We start from the raw sequence: 25,619 nt of genomic DNA, 5'->3' as shown, positions 1-25,619 counted from the left end.
ACTTTACATCAGATCAAGATTTCAGTGCTCAGATTGATTTGTATTTGTATCTCATATGTAAAAGTTCTCCTCAGGTCTGATCTTGAGCTCCATAAGGGCAAGCAAAGGCAGAGTAGGCAAGTCATCCTGGAGTTGTTTCCAAAAATCCACAAAAAAAAAAACAAGCATGTATGGGAGAGAACTGGTCAGCTGATGCTTAGGCCAACACTAACTGAACTGGAAAGATATCCACTAGCAAAAATAGGGGGTCTGTATGCCCTTTAAAGTTCCTTATAGGTGCAGCGGTAGAGTTGTTGCCTCACAGCAAGACGTTTTGTTCGATTCTTGGCTGGAGTGCAGGGAGTGCCTTGTGTGGAGTCTGCATGTCCTCCCCGCGGTTGGATGGGCATTCGAAAGACATGCGTAAATGGACGTGCCTTCGTTGAAGGTTGAATGTCGAGCTGGCACCTCGGCATTCGTGAAAATCTACTGCCAATCATTAGCAGACCGGAGTTCCGCTGTGGCGACCCCTAACCCGAAAGACAACATTAACTACTATACTTTCTTCAGCTTTATATTAGGCAAAAACAGAGAGATTATGCCAGGGAAGTAAATGCTGTGAGAAAAAAATAGCCAGGGAATTGTTATGGCTATGCTTATATAGGCCCTTGGGCCGATAAGAGACCACCCAACCCCTTCAGGGGATTCAACCACTGAAATATTAAAGTCAAGTCTGCACTACACATTTTGATACAAAGCAAAGCAGTGACCGCCATTTACAGAAATGAGGCTAAACAAGGGATCAGTTCTGAGTGAGGTACAAGCTACAGATTGGGAAAATGTTAACTACAACAGAAGCCCAGGAGACATGTCACTTTAGATTTAGTAAAACAGACTGATCAAAAACCGGTGTCAAGACAGACACAAAGCCCTAACTATGCCCCACATGACCAGAATGTAGTGATCTACACACAAGACAGCCATAAAGTGCCCCCCCCCAGTCCCTAAATTTCAGTGGCCCAGGTTGTAAAACTGACAGTCTTTGGGTCCTGACAAAGGATGTGGAGCACTGTAGGACAACTGTCAGGGTGAAATAAGGGAGCAAAAGCATGCAGAAAAGAAAAAATGCATTTTATATATTATAAAATATTTTTTATAAGAATTACTTCACAAATCCTTTTATAATGATGCAAGGACAGAAGCAGCCATGCAACCACAAAAGATGAAAGCTGGTACTAAGTGAACAAGCTGTTAAATTATAGAAATCTGAAGTTGCACCCATACCCACATCTTGGAATAAAGAAAAACTGCATTAAAAGCTATGACTTTCCAGCTTAATATTCACAGCAGAATTTTAATATTTACAGTTCAAAAAGTCAGGTGCAAGGCTGTGCCCAAGATCCAGCATGCCAGTCGTATTATTTACAGGATTACCAAGATACACTGCTACTCTGAAGAGAAAATTTAGAAGCCGAGTAACCCAAGTCAGTGTACACAATTTGCAATTGCTCTAACCAACTGAACACTTCCTATGACAGATTCATTGCACTGACCTCTTTGCACACACTATTCTCCTTATTAAGTTTTCTAATATGGCAGTGGTTACCTATACTGTGTGCAGATGCCATGAGCAATACAGAAAGGGAAACCCGCTTCTGGAAGACTTCACATTCAAAGTCTGCTTTATGTTTTAGTGTCAGTAATACTTTGGGAGACTTCATGTACTTGGAATACCATTGCTGCTTGCTCCCACCTGCAAAGTAGACAACGGTCCTCTAAATGCCACACAGTGGAGTATCTGAAAACTTCAGACTTGAATGTGGAGTGCAAGCTGCACTACCACTTTTTGAACTCAAGGCGATGCCCATTCTGGTAACACCAGAAGCCTTGACTTCTCAGGTTTGAGCAACGATAATAGAATCTTGTCAGCTCCTGTGATTCTGCAAGCTACAGCATTCAATTACTGCAGTTCTTAGAAGAAATCAGGAAAATGTTCTGATTGAAAAGCTTGCCATGCCCTCAAAGCTCCCTGATGTACCAAATAGTTCTCATGCTTCCTCTACTCAGAACACTAGCGTGTCAAATGCCAAAAATAGCACAAGCTGATAGCTGCTATAAGACAAAATGCAGCCAGGGCTTCAAAAGCATACCCATCAAGCCTTGGCTGACAACTGATGCATCATTTATCCAAATCCAGCTTCATTCGCTATCTTATCAGTCAGCATTGCTGTCAAGGCTTCCCCTTCCACCGCATTCTCCACTTTTACCACGGCTCCCTTTCCAAAGGCCAAAAAGAAATCCAACCCACAAGCCCCCCACTCGAGATGCTCTGCAACCCTAAACTGTGCTTAAACACATTCTTGCTGATTAACACTACAAAAGGATCCATGTTGTATAACTACCAAGAATATACTTGGCATACTCCATACAAATACAAGAGTGGTAGAGTACACAACCACCCCAGAACCCATATTGTCATAGCACTTCCAATAAGGTCTGTACTTGCAGTCCTATGCCATGCCTTCTCCATAACCATAAAACATGTACACAGTTTTGGCAATCCCCAGGACACTCAATATCTGCACAATGGCAAGCTGCACTATTCCACTTCCAGTATGGAATCCATTCCCAGTGAAGATGAAGCCTCCTTGTTATTCCAAGGACATAAGGTATCATGAGAAAAACTAAATAAAAACTGACCTAGGCAGGAAACTGAAATCAAATATGCACATCCAGGACATTCCCCCTGGACAGCAGCTACAGTGGTAAACACTGTACCACTATCTGTGCAATCTTATCTTAAAAGATACAACCATTGGCATTTAGAATTGATACACAACAGTTTAGGTTTTCATGCTACAGGCGCTAAAGCTACTTACTGTCTGATGAACTGCACAGCATCTTCGTACTTCATTCCACATTCAATCAGTGCAAGTGCAACGAGAACAGGAGCCCTGTTATAAAGGACAGGTAGTTATGTTAAGTGGTCAAACACTTCAGCTGGTATGATTAAACAACTGTCGCTTCACTTAAAACTTCTTACACTAGAACATTACCATAGTAAGGCACATTCCATTAAACCTGGCAGCCTAGAAATATCAATATACCATTCTAGAATCCCCACAAAAAGTGTAGACATTTGACAGCACAAACAATATTTGTCAGTGTAGGAAGAAATGCTTGACAGATCACTTTCATGGGGGATGGCCTATATCTACCTCACTAAGGTTTGACATTGCACTTACTGATTGGAATTGCTTAAGACACTACAAGGGTGTACAATGTTCCTGCTAACTACCACATCAATAACACCAAGCATGAACTAAGTGGTGAGAGACATGGGCACAGGTCGATAGCAACCTTACCTTTGATCATGTCTCCAGTGTTGAGGACATTCCATATTGCTCATGTCATAAGGGCATTACATCCGGGGGGGGGGGGGGGGGTTATAACCTCTCTGCACTCTTCCCTCATCAGGCCAATAACAGTAAATCCCTTTTGGTCTGTAACTTTCCAAGCACATGCAGCAATTGGGGAGACTACAAAGGTTCCTTTCCTCACAAGGAAAATAAAGGTGTTCAGCATCTGCCCTATGTAGATCATCACTTCATTCTATTTCATGCAGATTACTCGAGGCAATCCCTGCCTTGCATATAAGGCAATCGTTGAGCCTGCTTTATTGGAAATGCTACATGGGTTACTCACTCTAAAGACCTTAACCTGGTACTTTAAGGTAACAGAACTTACTTGAGGGACAGATTGTCTCCTAGGTGTTACCACACCTTTGGAATGGCCTTCCACTTCATGTCAAAAGCACCCCATTGACCCTCTTCAAACTCAAGTCTGAATAACTGTACAGGCAAGTATAAATTCACCCAGGGGTTCCACCGGTGTCCCTCTTGGACAGGGGCCTGACTAGGGCATCAACCTGGAGGCCAGATACACAAAACACACCCCTCCCTCCTGCCCCCAGCCAGCCACTCAGGGCCCACTTGTGCCTGCTACAGCATTCAGGTTTCATCAGAAAAGCAATGGCAGCTTTTAAACAGCAGCTGGTTGGCTGATGGCACCCTAACACTTGGTGACCAAGGCAGCCCCCCACCATTAGCTACGCCAAGGCTTCATAGTAAACAAAACTAATGCACATTTCTACCTAACCAGCTCCTCAAACTTTCTTATAAATCCATCCAACTTTTCCCCCTATATTTCAGTTTTTAGTGAATCTTCCTCCTTTACATGCACAGACTTGCAATTTTTAAAATATTGCACATTACACACTTTGAATCACTCACTCACCCCCTGTGGATGGGCATTACCTCCAGATATACAACTGTTAAATGCAACATGTAGATCAAAGACTTTTCCACTCTACAATAAAGATTCTAGAACATGCACCTCAAAGCATATAAATCTTGTGCCTACCGTCCAAGTCCTGCAACACAGTGCACAGCAATACAACAGCCTGGCTCTTCACGGAATTTAGTTTTCAACAAGTTTAACCAATCCTCAACGATCTGGTTGGATGGTGGGGCACCATCATCAAAAGGCCAGTCCTAAAGTAAACAAAGTACAGTCAAAAAGGGATAACAGATGGGCCTCAAAACCAGACTGCTGTCTATGCAAGTTTTTCTTCCTTGTGTAACCTCTGCCACGCATACCACACAAGTTTCAGCAAAACAAAATTTAACTGCTACTGTTGACAATGCAGCACACGGTTTAAAGGAATCGTTCTACACTTTAAGCATGTACATTTCACCATCTAAATGAGAACCTTACAAAGCACATCTTACTTAGATTCAGATAGTGATTTGATAATGGGTTGTGTGATTTTGTTTCACAGTCCAGGCTTTCACCTTCCTGGTGTTATTTTATAGGATTAAAGGATCATTTACTGTGCTCCTACCTCTCTCTCACCTTACACTTCACTGGGCAGTCAACATTAGCCCATACCTTTCATTACTTTGCTGCATTTGATGTGTCAGTAGCCATCACTGACAGCATTTTCATGCCAGTTTTCAAATTACTAGTTCAGTATCCAAGTGTGGACAAATCTGATCGCTTTGATAAGGCATTACTTGAGCAGTCTTATATTACACTAACATTGCAGTCAAGAGTTAGTCCCCCTACCCACAACTCACTTGGTTCACCCACTGGTAGCATTTTATATTAAAGGCAAACAAAAGACCGGTAAAAAAAAAAAAAAAAAAAATAATAATTGGCAGGATTCATTTGTGGCATTCTAAAGGTTCGATTAAATGGAAAGAATGTGGCACAAGTGTTCCATCAACACAAACTGAAAGCTTTGTTTTTGGTTCAGATTTAGAACATTAGCTCAAGACTAAAATTGTTTCTGTGGTGTGACTAACAGTTCAGATATCTAAATGTTTTAAGAAACCCTGATTTTAATAGCTCTGTAGTTGAATAACCCAATTATTCTGCCCCTTACTGCCTTCACAATGTAACAGATGATAGGACAAAACAGAAGAGTTCATGCATAAACAAATGCAATTAAAAATTTGTATGCCAGTTCCTGTTCCCCATACTATATAATCTCATTTTCCTTCAGTTATGAAAGGAATTCACAGCAAAGTGGAAAAATCTGCCAAAAAAAGTCAAAAGGAAAGTAACTGTTGGTTGGTGTGCACACAAGCTTGCAGATCATCACTACATTGTGCTAGTTAGTTTGCTTGCTTGATGGGCTTCAGCGATAGTTCTCATCTCTTCTCCCCTGAAACAGGGACAAGTCTAGAAATAATTAAGGTTAAGCACACTGTATGAAGATGAAAAGCTCAGTCATGCACTGAAGCCCATCTCCAAGAAAAACAGGAACACCAGCAAAACATTCCTGGATAGATCACCCACCACAATATGTACAATTCATACAGTGGGTCGATTCACCCAATTTCAAACTTTAGTGAATTGGGGAGAAATAAATGCATGCATGCACAAAAAGGACATGCAAACTCAACACAAGGTACTCTAGCCAGAAAATGTAGGCAGTCAAGACTAAAGGGCAACATCAACTTCTGCCCCACGATACACATTTGTTCATACCTTAATTAGTGAATGTAGTCAAACGTGTAATGCATGCAAGACAGAAATCTCGCAGCTCACAAGGTGTGGTAAGGAACCGTAAAAAGTATCTTGGTGCTTCATAAAATCTGGGTAATTTCCCACTCCCATCTTGCTCAGCTCATCGGGAGGGAAAGGGAATTTTATGATACATGGACATTGTGATTAACAAAGCAAATGCCACAAGGTGGCAAACAGGCAAGATGGGCACTTGTTAATGTGAAAAAGAATACAGGCAGACCTTGTGACCGTGGTATACACTGGTCCTTTTGACCTCCACCAGTCAGCATGACAGTTTCACTGGTAAACAATGGCTAAACGCAACTGAGTAGGGCGAAAACCTACCCGATTAGTAAACAATACGTTACTGCTACACCTGAAAGGCAAGTTATGAGTCACCTCACCTGCTTACAAAGCCCCTTAATCTAGTCAGAAAAATTTTTGGCTTAAAGTTATGATAAACTGCTACTTGATACATAATTTTAGCCTGCAAATTTGCTTGCGTTATAATAATTGCCAAGCATCTAACTGCACTGTAACAGCATTTCTACTGTATGAAACATGTGCCCTATACCATCACAAGAAACAAGCCTGCCTAATCAAGGTACTTACCAAGACCTGAATGCCTTCCTTTTCAACCAAGGTTGTGTCATATGTGGCTTCACATACTCTTACAATTGTAGTAACCCCATACTTTTTCAGTTCCTAAAACACACACACAAAAAAAAAAAAAGAGTACCAAGTTAAACAGATTTAAAACTGCACAAATGGCAAGAGGAAACAAACACTAGCAAAGTTAGCAAAATAATCTTCACACTAGCCTTGCACACAACCCATCAAATTTCAAAAGATGCAACTTCCTGGTGGTGGGATTTCAGGGTGAATGCTTAGAACTGCAATATCACTTTGTCAAAGCTGAAAGTTGCTGCACTGGTTTTCTGGAGCAAACGAAAAAAGTGCCCTAGCCAAATTCTCCCTGATCAGTTCTAATACCATCTGAAAATAGTTAAAAGAAAAAAAAAAAAAAAAAAAGAGACTACCCCTGTCAAATATTACACATTAAACCTCTGGGAAAGTGAATAGACATTCCAATTGGACAGAAGTGGTGTGTGGAGGCTAGCATGGCAGTAAAGACAGTAGCCGGGTTTACAGGAAATTGAACAACGTTCAGTAGCAACCATTCACAGTTTTAAGTACAGGAAATCAAAACTGGGCATAACTGTATCCTAGCACCCTACACAGACTGCAGAAGCAGACATGACACGTGACTGATATGCCACATGAATGTGATGCAATATGCACAAGGCATGACTGATATGCAAACCTGCCAATGTACATCACATATCCATACATAAAGTGAACATTCGTGCTCTGTGAACACAGGCCACTTTATACTTGGCCCTTGCTGAAGCAAAGTTCTGTTCTGCTAATGAAGTAGCTTCAAGCACACCTACAGTCTCGTCACAGAGTATCACATTAATGCTCATATAATACACAAACACAATGAAGGAACACACCTCTACTTCATTTTATTAACCTGTGATAAAAATTCTTAAAAATCAGACTAACATTTTCTGAAAGTGCAACATGTGTGTATCAGTTTCTCACCTCATGGTTCTGGTACAGAGTACCTGCTGAATACTCATGAACCAGTTGAGGACATCGCCATGAATATACATTAATCACGGTGGGTGGATTTGGGAGGGCCTGGCTGCTGCACATCTGTAAGGGGTACTAAGATATCATGCCCAAATTCTACAAGCATTTCTAGCAACTTGGAAATCAAATGGAATCTGAATAAAGAAACTGCTCTAGTTATTTAATTTCAAAGAGGTTGATGGAAGACAGTCCACATACCAGTGCACTACCCTTTGAGAACTGTTCAATAAGTTAGCTCACCAAGAACAGTGAGGGAGGACCAATGTGCATGAAGTGACTGAAAGTGACTTTTCACTTGTCCAATTGCAGCACAGCTAGGCCATCAGCAATCAAAAACTGAAGCATAACTGTAGTAAATAGCAATCTCCTATGATTTCACACCTGACTGACATCAGATAAACCAATCATGGAGAGACATGCTGCAGGCCCCCCTGAGCACCCCAACAATACTGAATGATGACATGACACTTCCCTGCATTTGTTACCATCATGTGGCTTAAACTGTGGAAAAGAAAGGTCTTCTGGTAGATAAAATAGCAACCCAAGCCATCCAAACCTTTGCAGCCACAGACAGCTTTACTCAGGTGTGCACCCAAGGCAAAACGTTCCCATTTTTACCAGCTGAATCTACTGTGAGGCCAACAAAGCAACTAAAATCTTAATTTGCTGTGGTGGTCTGCTCTCAGAAACCAAACAAACAGTCCGAGTCTGCACAATTGGGATAAGACACCTAGAGCCAGTGTATCAGAAGACAAAGCATGCAAATTGTCCTCTTACCTCAATAAATTTGTTCAAGGTTGCATTGGTGGGGTTGTGCGTGATGAGGAATCTCATGTTCTTGTATGTGATCTCCACAGGAGCAGGGCGGTTCATTCGAGCCATAGTCAAAGTTTACAACAGACAAAATACTATAAAAACGGAAAGAAAAATCCTTTTACAATAAAATGCAAAAAAGGCTGACAGGGAAAAAAATGTTACTTCACTATTCTCCACTTAGAACTCAGTGCTTACAAATAAAGTTGGGAAGAAATGGAGTAAAAAAAAACTTCCAAAGAAGCAGCAATCCTCCTCAATCTGCCAACGCAGAGGCCAAAAGGCAGTGCACGTATGTTTACCCCATCCAGCTTTTGATGCCTTGGAAGGTAGCTTCTATTACCACTGCTGAAAAGATTTATCCTGTCTGCGATCAGGTGTACACACTGCTCTTAAGGGGGTTTCCTTGTGGAGTAAAAATGAATTTCTACGGTTCACTTGTCTGCATAGAGCGCATGCTGTGCCTGGCAGTAGTCTCCACTGCCCTTCAGAAACTCCATAAATGTGTGACCAATAACACCACAGAATTGCTGCAAGAGAGAGAAAAAGTTAACATTCAAATAGACTTCTTTAGCAAAGTTTTAACAAAAGTAATTACAGCCACATGACAGGACTAACAATGTTTTAAATCCTAGCTGACAATCATACAAGTCTTGGGCAAAAAAGCTTTGCATGACAGCATTCAGGAACTATTCTGAAACGCAAGGAAAAACATTCTGAAGGCATGCTCAAACATGAAGCCAACTAAATTATCCAAACAAAATTTGTACACACTAGGCACTCCAGTGAACATGTAATGGTGACCCCCCCACCAATCTCATACTAGTGTGACAAAAAGCTTACTTCCATGGGTGGGAAAGTTCAGTTTCACCACACAAATACATTGGTAGTAATGGAATGCCAGTAAAAGCACATGAACATTCAAGTGTCTTTTACTGATCTCTGCTGAATGAACAAAAATTGCTCCATATTGAGTATTATCTCTTCATAGGCAAATACTAAGCAAGCTGCCCGTGGGCCATTTTGATGCCCAGTTTCCCTTTCAATGGTTGAGGCTCAAACCCTGTACCTTAGGACTCCACCTAATCATTACAGCAGCTGCATTATATTTCATCCGGCTACAGTGTTTCAAGACTTGTGGGTAAAGCCTAATGCACACTTCTTTACAGCACGAGGGCTGGTGGCTCTACATATTTGTTACTGGTGTGACACCCTGACCCCACAAGCAAAAATGGGAAAACGTGTTGTTGGGAAGCACAACCTCGACAGCAGTACCAATATACACACACTTTTGGGGAAAAAAAGTGAGCTAGAACAAACAGAAATGGGATGACAAATACCAAGTGTTACGTACTACGGTTTTATGGCACAAATTGATTAAAGACAAATTCAGATAACTCAATCTCCACCCCCAGACTTAGGAGACTTAAACACCGATGTGTCCAGATGCAAGCAATTTAAGTTTCCTATCTCAGGGATTAAACTTACTCCTCCTCCACCCAGTACTACATCTGCTATTAACACAATTTTCAGCCCATTCAATCCCTTTGATACCCTGCTTGTTCTCAGTTTTGCTGGGGCTAATAGCTCACCAATCTTTAGTTCTCTGTGCCACAAGCTGCCTTATGGGCCCATGATACAGGATTAGCTTTCCTTCCACCTTCCTTGGCCTGTTTTGCGGTCAAATTCCCATAACTAGGCGGAGGTCCCAGTCACAGCTAAACACAATTTATCCAGTGGGCTTGCCCGTTTTTTTTTTTTTTTTTGGGGGGGGGGGGGTGTCCAGGAGCTTTGAGGTCTAACAGCTCTGAATATTCTTCCTCACAGACCCTGTCTACACACTACTCCACTCGAGTAAAGTTGCCAGTAAAAGTTGAAACACTTCAGCATACCTATTGTATGGGCCAAGGGTCACAGCCAATTCACCTGCTCAGAAATACATGTCTCAATCCACATATCTACCAGCCTAGAAGTATCCATGTCACTAGACATGTTAACACCTTCCAGCCAGTGGTCATACTGAAAATGAATTTGGGGAATACAAATCCATAAATGGTACAATCCACAAATTCATTTAATGGCTACCGCAAAACTGAAGTTATGACTGATAAGAAAAGAATACTACATGATATTGTGCACGAAACACAACCCCACTAATTTGATACTGCATACTGAAAGCATACAGAACTCCTTATTACAGCTATGACAGTCATTTTTCACTTAGGTCAAAATAAAATTGTCTCGTATTCAGTAATTTCCTACAACACATCAGTACCGATCATTCTAGTTTAACCTTACTAAGTGTCATGACAAATTTCAAATGGCTGTGGACTAGATTAATTGGACTTCTAGCCTTTGTCACCATACAACCCTTGGGATGACTCCTATTAAAAAAAAAAATAAATTGTTATATAACGCCTCTGCGGTTATGAAACTTTCTCCAACAAACAGGAAATGTAAACAGCCAACACTGATTCAGACAAGCATGCTCAGGATCTGAAATATTACAACCAGTCATGGCTGACATTTGCCAAAGTTTTGGCACACTGTCACGCCTAATGACAGAAGAGCTTTCAAACTGAATTCTCCAATAAATTTCTTGCCCAGCTGATGAGCCAAATTCAAAGCAACTTCCATGTGGGTGCCCATATTAACAAGAGTGTTGTGTGATGCAAGGCCCATCATTAGGCTACCATATAGTCTGCTCTGCTTACTTAAAGTAACTTTTCAAACTGCCTAGTAGCATTCCCCATACAGGATATATGTACTCTATTTTACTTGCTATTTACTGTGGGGTAATAGAATGCTATGGTGGCAATTGAATAGACTAATAAATGCAGTATGCATTTCTGTGCAGTTGAGATTTTCATGCATGCAGGGAGTTACACTGTGTACAAGCACACAATGAGCCACGTTAGTGTGCTGGCTATTACACTAGTATCATGACCACTGCCCACAAAAACATCTAGACAACTTCCAGCCACTCACTGTAGCTCAAAAACTTTAGGTGTTTTTGTTTAGAACCTCTGGGTTAGATTGTATGATTCAAAGGGGAAATAAAAAACATACCGATTCTGTAGGATGCCAAAATGAGTCGTTTTTGAAGGTCATGGCCAAATCAAGCGTTGCATGACCATAATCTACAGCATCTGTAATCCCTTTGAAGTCTATAGATATATCTTCAAGTTTGTCTAGGACAGCTTTATAGATTAGGCTTGCATGACACCATGGCTTGGTATTTTGGTCACCCTTAGAGAAGCATCACCACTACAGGGATAGTTTCAAGGTCATTTAAGTGCACCACTCAGGGATACAACTAGTTAGTAAGCTTAGATTGAACAATTTCAGTGTGCAACCTGTACCAGGTCCTGTGAATGAAGTATTTCTGGTCTTGCTAGCACTTTGGTTAAATATTTATAAACTGGAGAGGAGGGGGGGGGGGTAAGTGGTGCAAATTCAGAGCTTTGGACAAGTCTTGGTGTAGGGTTACCACCTGTCCCACTTTGCGAGGGACAGCCCCTCTTTGGGCAGTTGTGCCCTGACAAAAAAATAGTAAAAAATGGCAAATGTCCTGAGATTGTACGACAATTATTTCCTATATTTATTTATTTCAGGATAGGTGCGGTTACATCATCTTTTACTACATCTCTAAGGACCCCTCTGTCAAAACTTATTAACAACTATCACAAGGATCAAGAATGGTGATGAGTCTGCATACAGGTGGGAGGTTGAGCAGCTGGCCCTTTGGTGTAGTCAAAATAATCTGGAACTGAACACTTAAAACTGGGGAAATAAGAGTGAACTTTAGAAGTGGTACAATATCATCCCTCCTCTTTATATTTAATACTGCCGGGTCAGTTGTGGAATCCCTCAAGTTTTATTTGAATCTATAATCTACTGGGACTCTAGTATAAGATCAATGTAGGGTCCATCATAAGAAAAGCAAAGCAGCAAATGTACAGTGGATATCAAAAGTGTACACACTCCTTTTAAAATGCCGTACTTTTGTGATAAGACCACAATAAATCATTTCAAAACTTTTCCCACCTTTAATGTAACCTATACAATTCAAATCGAAAAACAAATCTCTTAGGAGGAAAAATAAAAAAGCACAAGCTGGATTGCACAAGTGTGCACACCCTTAAACTAATACTTTGTTGAAACACCTTTTGATTTAATTACAGCATTCAGTCTTCTTGAGTAGGTGTCTAGTCCATCAGCAAGGCACATCTTGTCAATATTTGCCCACTCTTCCTTGCAAAAGTGCTCCAAATCTGTCAGACTGAGAGCATCTGTTGTGCACATCCCTCTTCAGGTCACCCCGCAGATTTTTCTATTGGAATTAGGTCTGGGCTCTGACTGGGCCATTCCAAGACAATTTCTTCTGGGGAAGCCATTCTTTTGTTGATTTGGATGTATGCTTGGGGTCATGGTCATGTTGAAAGGTGAAATTCATCTTCATCTAACAGATGCCTGAAGATTTTAGGCCAAAAGTTGCTGGTATTTGGAACTGTATACAATTCCCTCCACCTTGATTAAAGCCCCAGTTCCAGCTGAAGAAAAGCAACCCTAAATCAGGATACTGTTACCACCATGCTTCACTGTGGCGCTGGCATTCTTTTGATGATGTGAAGCGTTTTTGCACCAAACACCCCTTTTTGGAATTGTGGCCAAAAAGTTCAGACCATAACACATTATCCCACATGCGTTTGGGAGACTATGTATTGTTTCGCATATTTTGGCCAGTCCTTTATGTTTTTCTGTGTAAGAAAAAGCTTCAGTCTTGCAACCTTACCCCATAGCCCAGACATATGGAGACTTGACACATGTAGTACACAACCAGTACTTGCCAAAAATTCCTAGAGCTCCTTCAGCATTACTGAAGGTCTCTTGGCAGCCTCCCTGACCAGTTTTTGTCTTTTCAATTTTGGAGGAACATTCAGTTCTTTGCAAGGTCAATGTTGTCCCATATTTTTCTCCACTTTTTTGAAAACTGTGTTCCATGGTATATCCAATGTTGTGGGGTTTTTTTTGTACCCTTCTCCCGACTGATATGAGATTAAGTTCTCTGCAAACCATAGGTTGGTACTAGGCTATCGGCCCTAGGGCCTATACATGCCTAGCCATAACAATTCCCTGGATATTTCTTCCCACAATATTTATTTCCATGTTTTTTTTCTGTAGCAAGCAACCGAATGTCAGGAAAATCCTACTAGGACAGCTAGACTTTACTTTGGGTTTAAATCCGCAATTGACAACGTGTACCCAAGAAGACTGAATGCTGCAATTAAGTGCTTCAAAGTATTAGTTTAAGGGTGTGCACACTTGTGCAATCAGCTTATTGAATGCTATTTATTTATATTTTCCCCCCAACAGATTTGTTTTTCAATTGAATTGTACAGGTTATGGGTCACATTAAAGGTGGAAAAAGTTTTTAAGTTATTCATTATGGTCTCTTTCATATCACAAAAACCTGGCATTTGCGTACACTTGATATCCACTGTACTTTCTGCGACAGTTAAGTTCAACCTCCCACAGGAACGTCTGATTCAGTTCTAGACAGCAGTCACAGAGTATGTCTTCAGCTCAGTGTGGTTTGGATCTTAGTTGAATCATGACAAAAATGTTAGAACAAATAGTCAGGTCTGCCGAAAATCACTGGTGCTAGTGTACCCTCTTTACAGAGGCAGTGAAGATAATCACAGACCCTTCACATCCAGGTCACCATTTTTTGAATTACCATCAGACATGTGTTCTAGATTAATATGCACCAAAACAAGCAGATACAAGTACAGTCCCCCCCCCCCCCCACAGGCCATCAAGCTCATAAATGGCTAACTCAGCTTAGGCTGGGGTGTTTTTTTTCACCCAAAGCCTCAAGGATTTTGCAGTATTGTTTATATATTGTTAATGTTTCTTCTACAGTTTTTCAGTATTTCTTGCACAGAGTTGGTTGCACCTTGTATGTACATAGGTTTACTTCTTTGTCTTATTCTTAATGGTTGCATGCATGTTTGATGTGTCATTTATGTAATTAATGTATACTTTACCAATAGAAGTGTTTGATTACGGATAAACTGAGCAATAAATAGTACTGCTTTGATACACAGCTAAAGATTTATCATCAGACATCAGAAGCCAGTCTAAAAAGGCTGTGGACTCCTTTAGTAGTCAGGATAGTGCTCACTTTTGTTTAACTGTAGAGTTTATGGCAGAAAAAACAAGCCACATTGGACGCCTGATTTTTCAGAGGACTGTGTCAGGACTGCATGATCTATGCATTTTTCTAAATAGGGGTAGAATTTCCTAGTGAAGCCCGTGGCAGTATAGTCTCAAGCGAATTCTGATATTTCAGAGCAGGCCAGAGTCAACATGTAGTGAGATTTTCCATAAGGTGCTTTTGAGAAGTTTACGGGACTTAGAAGTTTTAGGTTCCTACTAGGCTATTTGCCCTAAGGCATTTATAAGCCTAGCCAGAGTGTGTTTGGCTTTCGCCACCCATTTTAAATTAATTTTGCTATGCCCTTTTTCGAGGTTAGTATACTGTGCCTCTGTCTAACAGTGACACAGAAGTGATACCCGGGGTAAACCTACTAGCTCGATGGGATTTGGATTTTCTGAGGCGCAGCATGTCCATTAATTCAGAGTTGGACATGGCTTTATACGTCAGGCACAGATCGCCTCTGAGCAGGCGGTATGCCACTGAGTAGAGCTGGAGTTTCTTTAACCGGGCAGCATATGGCGTCTGTTTGAGCCCTTTGATCCTCTTGGTGAGGTACTTTTGGGGTCTCTCCAGTTGCTGCATGTGTCTGGTAAGGTACATCCCAAAAGGGCATTGTACTCAATTATGGGCCTGGTGAAGGACCTCCCCTGATCTAGATGCGAATCCCTTCATGATTAGGTGGGCTATATAAAATGTTTTTCTAACCACTTTGGCCACGTGGTTGTCAAATGAGAGATTGCTATCAACTTGGGTCCCCAATTACTTCTTCCGCACTTAAATGGATTACCACCTATGTGGTAATTTGTGGGCACTTTGGAAGGGGATGACTATACACTTTTTGGCGTTTAGCTTGAGGCCATGGCTCTGGCACCAGTTGTCTGTTTCTATGAGGCCCTTATGGAGGATGCATGTCGGCTGGAGAGTCGATTATAGCGCCCAGTTTGCAGTCATATGCGAACATGGTCAGCCACAGTCCTTCCGTGTTGGCCTGTACCTCTGAGAAATATATACCAAACAGGAGAGGTCCCAGGACGGAGTCTTGTGGGATGCCACTTGTAACTGGTTTGGAGTCTGACATGGCTCCAACAATTCTAACCATGTTGGTTCTGTCCTTGAGCCAGTTTGCAACCCATCTAGTGACATAGGGGTTTATATTTAAGCTGGTGAGCTTATCTATAATGCTAGAGTGGGGTATTGTATCAAAGGCTTTTGCGAGGTCCAGGTAGGCCGTGTGGACCACCTTGGTAACTGTTTCAAAGAAATCAACCAGGTTTAAGAGTCAGTATCTGCCCTTAAAGCCGAACTAGGTAGGATCCAGTGTTTGTAGGTCCCCAATATCTTTTTTTATGAGGTCCATGATGATCCTTTCCATAGCTTTGCAGACCAAGCTAGTCAGGCTTATGGGGCGATAGTTTCCAGGATCCGTTGAGGCACCACCTTTGTTGCTGTATGCCACTCTTTGGGTACATATCCTGTAGTAAGGCTGAGATTGAACAGTAGTTTTGTTTGGGTTTAGCTCTTCTTGGAGTTAATGTAGGACGCAGCCCAGGACACCATCTGGTCCCATTGATGCTGTGTTTTTTGCTTTGGAGAGGACGGCTCTTATCTGAGTATCTGAGATGTCAGGGGGCAGCACTCTGCTGGGATAGATATTTGCCCTTTTGGTGAGGAGGGAGGGGAGAAGTTTGCACTGAACCTGTCAGCTAGGATGTTGGCAATGTCTGTGGGTTCGGTGTATTTTTTGTCATTTTGGACTAATTCTGAGCATATCTGGGAATTCCCATCCAGGTTCCTAACATAACTAAAGAAAGCCTTGTGATTATCCTTAGTGTCCTGTGCAATTTCTCTCGAAGCTGGCCTTAGATGATTTTGAGTGCCCGTAGTTTTTTGCTAACTCTGATCAGAGATGCCTTCCCTTTTTGGGATTTTGCTCTATCATGTAAGCAGCTTCCTCCTATTGTATAGTTTGTTTATGGCTGGGGTCCACCAGACAGGACGTCTGCCTTTGGAGGATTGGGTCTTGGTTTTATTTGGGATTGCATGATCCATGCATTCCTGAAGGTGTTCATAGAATGCATTTATAAAGGATTCTGCGGTCTGGGCTTTCCACAGGGGCTTTGAAGGATTCCACATCGGTTTTGAGGAGTGTGAAATTTGCTTTAGAGAAGTTTTTCACTGTGGTGTTCTGGGCAGGGGGTGGGGTCGGAATGTGAATATCCAGTGAGATTAGTTTATGGTCAGATCTTACCAGTGAGGGATACACTTCTGGTCTGGAGCATGGAGTCCACATGTTGGTGATGATCAGGTCCAGTATGTTTCCCCCTCTTCTGGGAGTGGTAAGTTGTTCCATAGCGTTTGAGTTTACAAATTCTAGGAACCTTTGAGCTAGGGTGTTGGAGCTAGAGTAATGCTCCCAGTCTATGTTTGGGTAGTTGAAGTCGCCCAATATAATGGTGTTTGGGGTAGCACAAAAGGTGCGCATTACCACTTTTCCAAGAATCAGGCCAAGAATATATGTTCTCTAGTCATTTTTGTTACCCACTGATCAGATGAGAGCTATATACATACATTATATATCTAGATATAGATACATACATACACACACACATATATACACACACACAGTCTAGGAATTTTTGAGCATATCCTACACTAACAGGGGAGAATTCATAACAGAGAAATACCATATTACCATCGGAGTACAAAGAATATGTTCTGTGAGACGTTATTAGCTGACCATTAACCCTAGAGGGTCAGTACAGCTTAAGCCCATACTATATCTGCCCACCAGTAACATGCTCCTTGATAAACACCGAGACTCACTATACCATTGGCAAGTGTGATAAGGTAGGAAAAGTGCAAACATGGCCCAAGTTTCAACATTTTCCAAATGCGGGGATGACCAAGCATTCGGCAGTTTGCTGGCAGACAATTGTAACCCAATTACAGGCAAGTTAGTTACATGGACTGGACTACTTAAAAATGACAATGGGTGGCAATATGCCTTGAAACAGGCTCAAGCCTATGTTGACACACACAGGACATGCCTTTGAAATTGCATCAGCTATTAACCAATCATCTTTCAGGCATTATTGGCGGAGAAGCACTTAACTCAAGAACATTCTACCCACATTCATAAACATCCTTCAGGCTTCAAGTCACGTTGTTCAGTCCTGCGCATGGCTATATTTGGCAACAGCTGAGTCTCCTACCAAGTTTAAAAAGGAGAACAAAGAGGTTCATTGGACACTTACTGCATTCCATACAATCATGAGTATGGAAACAGTTAAATAGTTCAAGGAGAAAAGATGTGCTTCTTGGCAACAGCCAATACAAAAAGACCATTATGACTATAATATCACTGTGTAAAACTAGTTGTAACTGGCAGGCAAGTGCTACAGATACCCAAAAGTGAAAATACATCAATGCAGACTGATTACACACCAAGGCAGGTACAGTCAAAATGGCTCAAAGGACTTGACACATCAACCACCAGACAGAAAATTCACTTAAAAAAACAGCATCATGCCAGTTATAGATTACAATAAGCACCAATCCTCTGACAGCAAGCAAAGAATGCTAAACAGACTGTGCTCCCTCCATAATGTTAATTATGCCAAGGAACACAAATATGCATGAACTTGAGCTGGGGTTACCAGACTTACAATTGCAAATCTCTCCTGGAAAAGGGGCCAGCAACAGTCTTCCACCTTTACAAAAGTGTAGTGGAATGTTAAGGTAGACAGCACCCCCCAACACTATGCACTCCCACTGTTATAAACATACTAACTTTCCTTATTCTTCCTGATTGTCAACTATGCCTGTGTAACAAAGCCACAGACAGGGGGGCATGTGGTGCCATCTAACTCCAAAGAGTCTTTCAAGTGTCCCCCCTTGGGGCTTGCACAGTAACTACCCACTCATGATTTAGTAGATACCACTATACTACTGAAGAATGCCAATTCATTCTCATCCAAAACATAGTAGATACCACTATACTACTGAAGAATGCCAATTCATTCTCATCCAAAACAAAGTATGCATATCATGCTACTAGAAATATTAGCCTTGCATTGCCATGTTAGTTTTTTGACCCCTGTGTTTGCCCATAAGTAAACCCAGAGATAAGAACAAGGATATGCTGGAACACTTACTTGTTGTCCGTCAGTGAGGGTCACTGGGCTAATTTGCTGTTTCATATTCATTCAAAATTACATTTTAACAGTAGCACAGCACCCATTACCTACATATCCCTACAGCACATTAGTTGGGGTCCTCTACTTGTTTGTTCAGGTGAGGTGCTTTAAACAAATGACATCACCATTGCTGATTCAAGCAAGCCTTCTGCTGGCATTAACGGAGACCTAAAATACGCCTCAGGTTTGTTCCTGTCACTACAACCATGTGTATCCAAAAAGCTGAGTCAAACCTAGTGTCACTGACAGCGACCTCGTACAAGACTTGTTCAGCCAAAGTCAACATAAGCACCAAGCCTGCAACCTACGCGCACTACAAACTGCAGGTTCAGCTCAAATTATTGGGGAATAGAGACAACAGCAAATGTACCCCATGAAGATTCTGCTCCATTCCACACACAGAACGCCGTTTGATGCATAGCATCAGCTGTACGAAGCGTGAAAAGTGCGTGGATGTGGTGGGTGAAGAGGAAAGGTACGTGGTGCACCACTCTGAATACAACAAAGAGGAACATCATACCAATGAACAAGCTAAGTCCGACATGGATTAGTTCGTGGGGAAAGGCAGTAAATATGATTTCACACCTACACGGTCACTGATCGGAGAACACCTTCCAGAAACATTAGGACAAAAGGAAAACGTACACTGCGATAACATGGCTATATGTTTCACACCTACGCGGCCACTGACCGAAGAACGCCTTTCAGAAACAGCAAGACAAAAGACAGACATACAAGTGCAACAACTACACTGCACAGTTCTGCGAACTTCCGGACCACACAACAGCTTCAAGATTGCTTATGTAAACCCCGCATAATTAAAAAAAAATCAGCAAACGCAAAATCATGACCAGTCCCCTAAATCACAAAAGTTAAGCTACATTTTGAAGCCCCCCCCATTTCGAAACACTGCATCACTTTAATCCAATCCATGGGAATAAGCCTGTGCACTGGAATTTTCTGAACAGCCACCCACCAAGTGTGCAACAAGCCTAGACTTGCCCACGATCCTATTCCAATAACAGGACCGGTGCACTTCAGTTCAAATAGTTGCTAGGATGGTTAATCTAGTAGGCGACAGAAAGTTGTATGTCGTTCTTACTCAGCTACAGCCGAGCCAACAATGTAATCCTCCCCACACACAAAAGGTCCGCAGGCATAGAGAGAGAACTGATTTACAATTTTGTAAATTTCACCTCTCAACGCATACAGTCCAAAGCCATTTCGATGCCACACAGCTGTACAGCTCTCTATCCATTAACCACGACACATGTTCCCAAAACTCAACAACCATTAAAAACCGGAAAAACAGTGCCGGTTCCTGCACCGGCAAAAGCGTAGCCATCTGAACACAAGAGACATTCTCAAGTGGGATTGCGGCTACCCAGAAAAATAAACCAGTGAAAGCCCCACAACAGGGAGAGAAAAAAACACCCACCCATTTCTGCTTAAGCAACCCACATCAACGAATAAGCAACCCAGCCCCATTAGGCAACCAGCACAGATGATCAGAATCTTAGTCTCACACAAGGTTGGGAGGCAAGTCACCTACAAATGAGGGCAAAACAACTAGCAGACCCTTCAAACACGTCCACGATAAGCAATCGTTGACCTAGGGAAAAAAGAAAGCCTCTACCTCGTTATTGGTCAGTTCTACCGTCTCATCAGTACTGTTACTGTCGCCGTCTGAAGTTAAAGATCCGTCGCCACAACCAGACATACTACTGAAATATCAACATGTAGTACATTTGTCAGCAGCAAAGATAACACTTGACACTGCGATCCACCAATAGTCTCACCCATCTTTTTTCACTCTACAAAGGCACAAAAAGCATTCTGAAAAACCGGCTCAAAGGCCACCACATAAAACATGGAGCCGTTTTCAAATCTACAGCAACAGCTCCCGCCCAAACAAGAATCAAAGTTATTTATTTTAACAAAAGAAAATAAGATATACGTTACTTACAGGAATATGCTTACTCATTGAAGATTGTAACTTAATCATAAAGCCGGTCCTTGGCAAGAAAAATGAAGGGTACAATATTGTACCATACAGTACGCTACTATGAGCGCGTCGCTATGCTGAGCTGGACAATGGAGCTCCCTCAACAGCAGTGAGTCATACGACGCAATACTACTCCCTGCGTCACGGTGGGTGGCCGCCCTTATATAAACGCCATTGACGTCATTAGCAGGCCCTGCAAATCGTTGGGGTGGGGGAAGGGAGGTCGACTCGTGACGCCGGTCCAGAGCAAACCGGTTTTTCTGATGGTTGGGCTTCTGCAGAATTTAACGATGGAGTAATTGGAGGGTCACCTACTTTTATTCTACAATTTCTCATCAAAGCCAAACTAATGTGGCATTAAACTGTCTACTCTTATGAAAAGGGAATGTGTTATTACAAAAGGGAGTTTTCTTAGGGTGAACGGATCAGCAGGGAGTTTTACACACATTGGAAACCCCCCAAACTCGACATTCCAAACAAACAGTATTTTATTTACAATGATTTTTAGCAAGTGTGTGCCATGTGGTTGACGTAGTCAGACTGCTGGTGTAAACATAATCCTTGCCAAAAAACCGGGGACTTCTGCAGAAAACTGCCGTCTTACAATCTTGCCTTAGAAATCTAAATAGGGAAAGGTGCGTTTCATTGTGTAGCAGGGGGAGAAGACCTACCGTGGGCGGAAAAGAGCATTTATCAGTGTTAAGTCTAGGTTCTCGTCAAACTGTTATGTGAAAGCCATTCACATGGGTTTTACAGTATAAATTTTCAGCTTCGTCTACAAGAAGCAAATGGGAATTGTATATTCATAGCTCTTTAAACACTCCCACTATTTAGTTATGAAATTGGTATAATAAAATTAAAATTAACAAGCACTTCTGGACACTATAAAGTCTATAATTTGTTTAAAATGGTTTGCCTACACTTGTCCCACAAAATCGTACATAGAAAGATCGGAGCAAAATGCAGGTTGATACCAGGGCGCATACCCTTCAAATGTTCAGATTTTTGCCTAATATTTTCAGTATTTTCCTCATAAAATGTGCGGTTTCCTTACAAATCATTAATGACTGGTAATTAAATAACGATAGACATTCGATTTTCAGGATTCATACCCTTCATAAAATGAACGCCTTGTTTTAGCAACTTTCTAAGTTCACAAGCGCAGTATTTAAAAAAAAATTATCCCCATTTTTGGGCCTTTGTCCCCCCCCCCCCCACTATTTTAGGCTTTCTCCAGATTTCATGTGGTAAGAGGTTGAGAGAATGCCTGCGATTATTGGTTGATTTAAGAACTTCTTAAATTACTTCAGCCTTTAGCCTGGTAGTTAACCGAAAATAGATGAAAAAAGGTCAATATCAACACCGAGGACCCAAAACAAGGCATAGATCTAAACTGTCCCTGATTTTGTTCCTCATAACATTTTTGATTTTTTTTTTTGGAAAATTACCGACCATTGCAGTCAGTCAATTATACAGCTTTAGTATCATGCTGGTTATTCTTCTGAAAATGTACGTTAATACAAAATATGTTTTTCTTAGATTAATATTTAAAATTTGTCCAGGGTTAGTTTTGCTTTGTTTTGATTCTCCAACAAAGACGATTTATGAAAACAAAGCTACTCCCATATCCACACTAATGTACCAGTAAGCCACCTCCAAGTTACCCCCCCCCCCCCGTCGCGCGCGTGTGTTTATATATATATATATATATATATATATATATATATATATATATATATATATATATATATATATATATATATATATAATGTGTGTGAGTAGTTCACATGGTGCGACGGGGAATAATAAAAAAAAAAAAACAACTCGGCAAACATTTACCATCCACTTAGGAACCAGTCCACGAAATACGTAAAAAAAAAAACTGCAGAAGCCTTTTAACGAAGTCTTAAAAATTCAAAGTTGTACAAATGGACACTACAACGAAAAACAAAAATACTTTCCCAGTAAAAACAGTGACGGTTTAGTGCTTTTTGCTCTTTCTGAAACTAAGAACATCTCCAGAACCGTTAAAATGAATGTTAATTAACCTTAAAGAATTTAAAAGGTTCAGTTAAATGATCGTTCAATATTTAAAGAAGCAGTACGTAAAAAATATAAACAAGCATGCTGTGTTAAACATAAATATAACTTTTTATTAATACAAGAAAAAAAAAACGATTACAAAGTTAAACATGTATGCATTGCATTGAATGGGTCGTTTTAAACCTTTAAATAGCCAATATTAACATTTCAAATGAATTAAATCGTTTTTTTTTAAAGTACCTTCATATTGACATGTATATCTTTAGAGAAGACCAAATAAGTAATTTGTAAATAAATCCCCATTAAAAACATTTGTAATATTAAAGCCCTCCAAATGCTTATCATGTATTTTATTTTATTATAAATCAGTTGCTCTGATTTTTTTTCAATTAGTGTAAAGGAGGAGAACTCAGACCAGGTGCAAAAGTTGCATTGACCTAAGCTGCTAAATGAGTTCTGTTTTTTTTTTTTTTTTTTCAAAAATAGTCTCCAAGGAACCCCCTATTTTATTATCTGGAACAATTTCAGCTATACCAAAAATAAACTTTTTGAAAGAAGGACAAGACAGTGTATGTTTGAATATTTCTCCTAGTGATAACATGATTGTGCTCATATATACATTTTATGAACTGTCTTCCGTATGTAAAACATTTTACATTCTATGCAGACAGCCATGACATCTGCTAGAAAAGATTTCTACAGTGGATATAAAAAATGTACACATCCCTGTTAAAATGCCAGGTTTTTGTGATATAAAAATGAGACCACAATAAATCATTTCAAAACTTTTCACACATTTAATGGGACCTATAACCTGTATAATTCAATTGAAAAACAAACAAATCTGTTAGGGGAAAAATATAAAAAATAAAAAAATGCACAATAAGCTGCTTGCATAAGTGTGCACACCCTTAAACTAATACTTTGTTGAAGCTCGTTGCTTTGCTAGGGATGGCTTGCACCTGTCACCCCTGGGCTTTCGAATACTGGCTAAGGGTCTTGCCACCCCCATAGTGCCTTTTTTAGGCAAGGCTCAAAAGACAAACCCACCTCCATAGACAATACAAGGAAAAAGAAACTAAGGGTATGCTGCTCAACGCCAGAAGTCTAAACCTCAAAATGCACGCACTCGAAACTCTCCTCAGTATGGAGAATATCGATATCTGTGCAGTAACAGAAATCTGGTTCAAGGCTCCCAAAAGCACCCCAGCACTACTAGGTTATACTTCATACCATGCTTTTCGGCCACAAAATGCGGACCGAACCACAAAAGGAGGGGGAGTATCCATATACATCAAGGATACCCACACTTCCAGGTTAGTAGCACTGCATGAAGCATCGGAGACCATCCATGTGCAACTAACAGTGGGCAAAACTGCCTTTCAGTTTGTAGCCTGCTACAGTCCTCCCTCCCAAACTCAGGAACCCCATTCGGCCTGCCTGAGAACACTGGAGAATATGAAAGTCTCTCCAAACACCATTATATTGGGTGACTTCAACTACCCAAACATTGACTGGGAAAACTACTCAAGCTCCAACACCCTCGCCCAACGGTTCCTAGAATTTATAAACACAAATGCTATGGAACAACTGGTCACCACCCCCACAAGAGGGGAAAACATATTGGACCTGGTCATCACCAACATTGGGACTCTATGTTCCACACCAGAGGTATACCCCTCGTTGGTAAGGTCAGACCACAGATTAATCTCACTGGACATCCATATCCCGTCCCCAACCCCAGCAAAGGTAACCACGGTGAAGAACTTCTCAAAAGCAAACTTCACACTTCTCAAAACTGAGATGGTATCCTTCAAAGCCCCCGAGCCAATGGAAAATACAGCTCAAACCGCAGAATCCTTTACAAACGCATTCTACGGACACCTACAGGAATGCATGGATCGTGCTATCCCAAATAAAACCAAGACTCACTCCTCCAAAGGCAGGAGACCTGTCTGGTGGACCCCGGCCATAAATAAGCTATACAACAAGAGGAGGAAGCTACTACATATTAGAGCAAAATCCCATAAAGAGAAGGCATCTCTGATCAGTACTAACAAGAAGCTACGATCCCTTATAAAATCATCTAAGGCCAACTTCGAAAGAAAAATTGCACAAGACACTAAAGACAATAACAAGGCCTTCTTTAGTTATGTCAGGAACCTGGGTGGCAACTCCCAGATATGTTCTGAGTTAGTGCAAAATGACAAAAAATACACTGAACCCACAGACATTGCCAACATCCTGGCAGACAGGTTCAGTGCAAATTTCTCCCCCCATCCCCCCCAAAAGAGCAAATGTCCATCCCAACAAAATGTAGCCTCCCTGACATCACAGATGAACAGGTGAGAGCTGCCCTCTGCAAAGCAAAAAACACAGCATCAATGGGACCGGACGGTGTCCTGGGCTGCGTCTTACACGAGCTTCAAGAAGAACTTAACCCTCACATAAAGTCACTGTTCAATCTCAGCTTTACTACAGGATATGTACCCAAGGAATGGTGTACAGCAACAGTGGTCCCGCTCCACAAAGGTGGTGCCACAACGGACCCTGGAAACAATCGCCCTATAAGCCTGACTAGCCTGGTCTGCAAAGCTATGGAGCTTATCATCATGGATCTCATAAACAA

The 25,619-nt window shown here is 41.2% G+C and overlaps 1 protein-coding gene across 2 annotated transcripts in view; it reads right to left on the bottom strand.

Annotated features, from left to right (window-relative positions):
- The window catches only part of PTP4A1 (protein tyrosine phosphatase 4A1), a 23,299-nt gene extending 2,213 nt beyond the window's left edge, over positions 1-21,086 (bottom strand). Inside the window, exons 1-6 of one of the 2 annotated variants that reach the window (XM_044063853.1) lie at positions 20,909-21,086; positions 8,722-9,053; positions 8,488-8,618; positions 6,664-6,756; positions 4,402-4,532; positions 2,859-2,933 (exon numbers count right to left, since the gene is read on the bottom strand). In XM_044063853.1, coding sequence (XP_043919788.1) covers positions 2,859-2,933; positions 4,402-4,532; positions 6,664-6,756; positions 8,488-8,592 — 404 coding nt within the window. In that variant the 5' untranslated portion in view covers positions 8,593-8,618; positions 8,722-9,053; positions 20,909-21,086. Of the gene's footprint in view, positions 1-2,858; positions 2,934-4,401; positions 4,533-6,663; positions 6,757-8,487; positions 9,054-20,908 lie in introns of both variants that reach the window. The other variant, XM_044063852.1, reaches the window with a different exon arrangement.
- Positions 21,087-25,619: the final 4,533 nt, after the last annotated feature.

This window comes from Protopterus annectens, chromosome 2.part2 (assembly GCF_019279795.1).
Source record: "Protopterus annectens isolate FY-2018-M chromosome 2.part2, PAN1.0, whole genome shotgun sequence".
NCBI classification, from domain to species: Eukaryota; Metazoa; Chordata; order Ceratodontiformes; family Protopteridae; genus Protopterus; species Protopterus annectens.
Note: the sequence above shows the minus strand (reverse complement) of the source record. Positions and strands in the feature narration are given on the sequence as shown.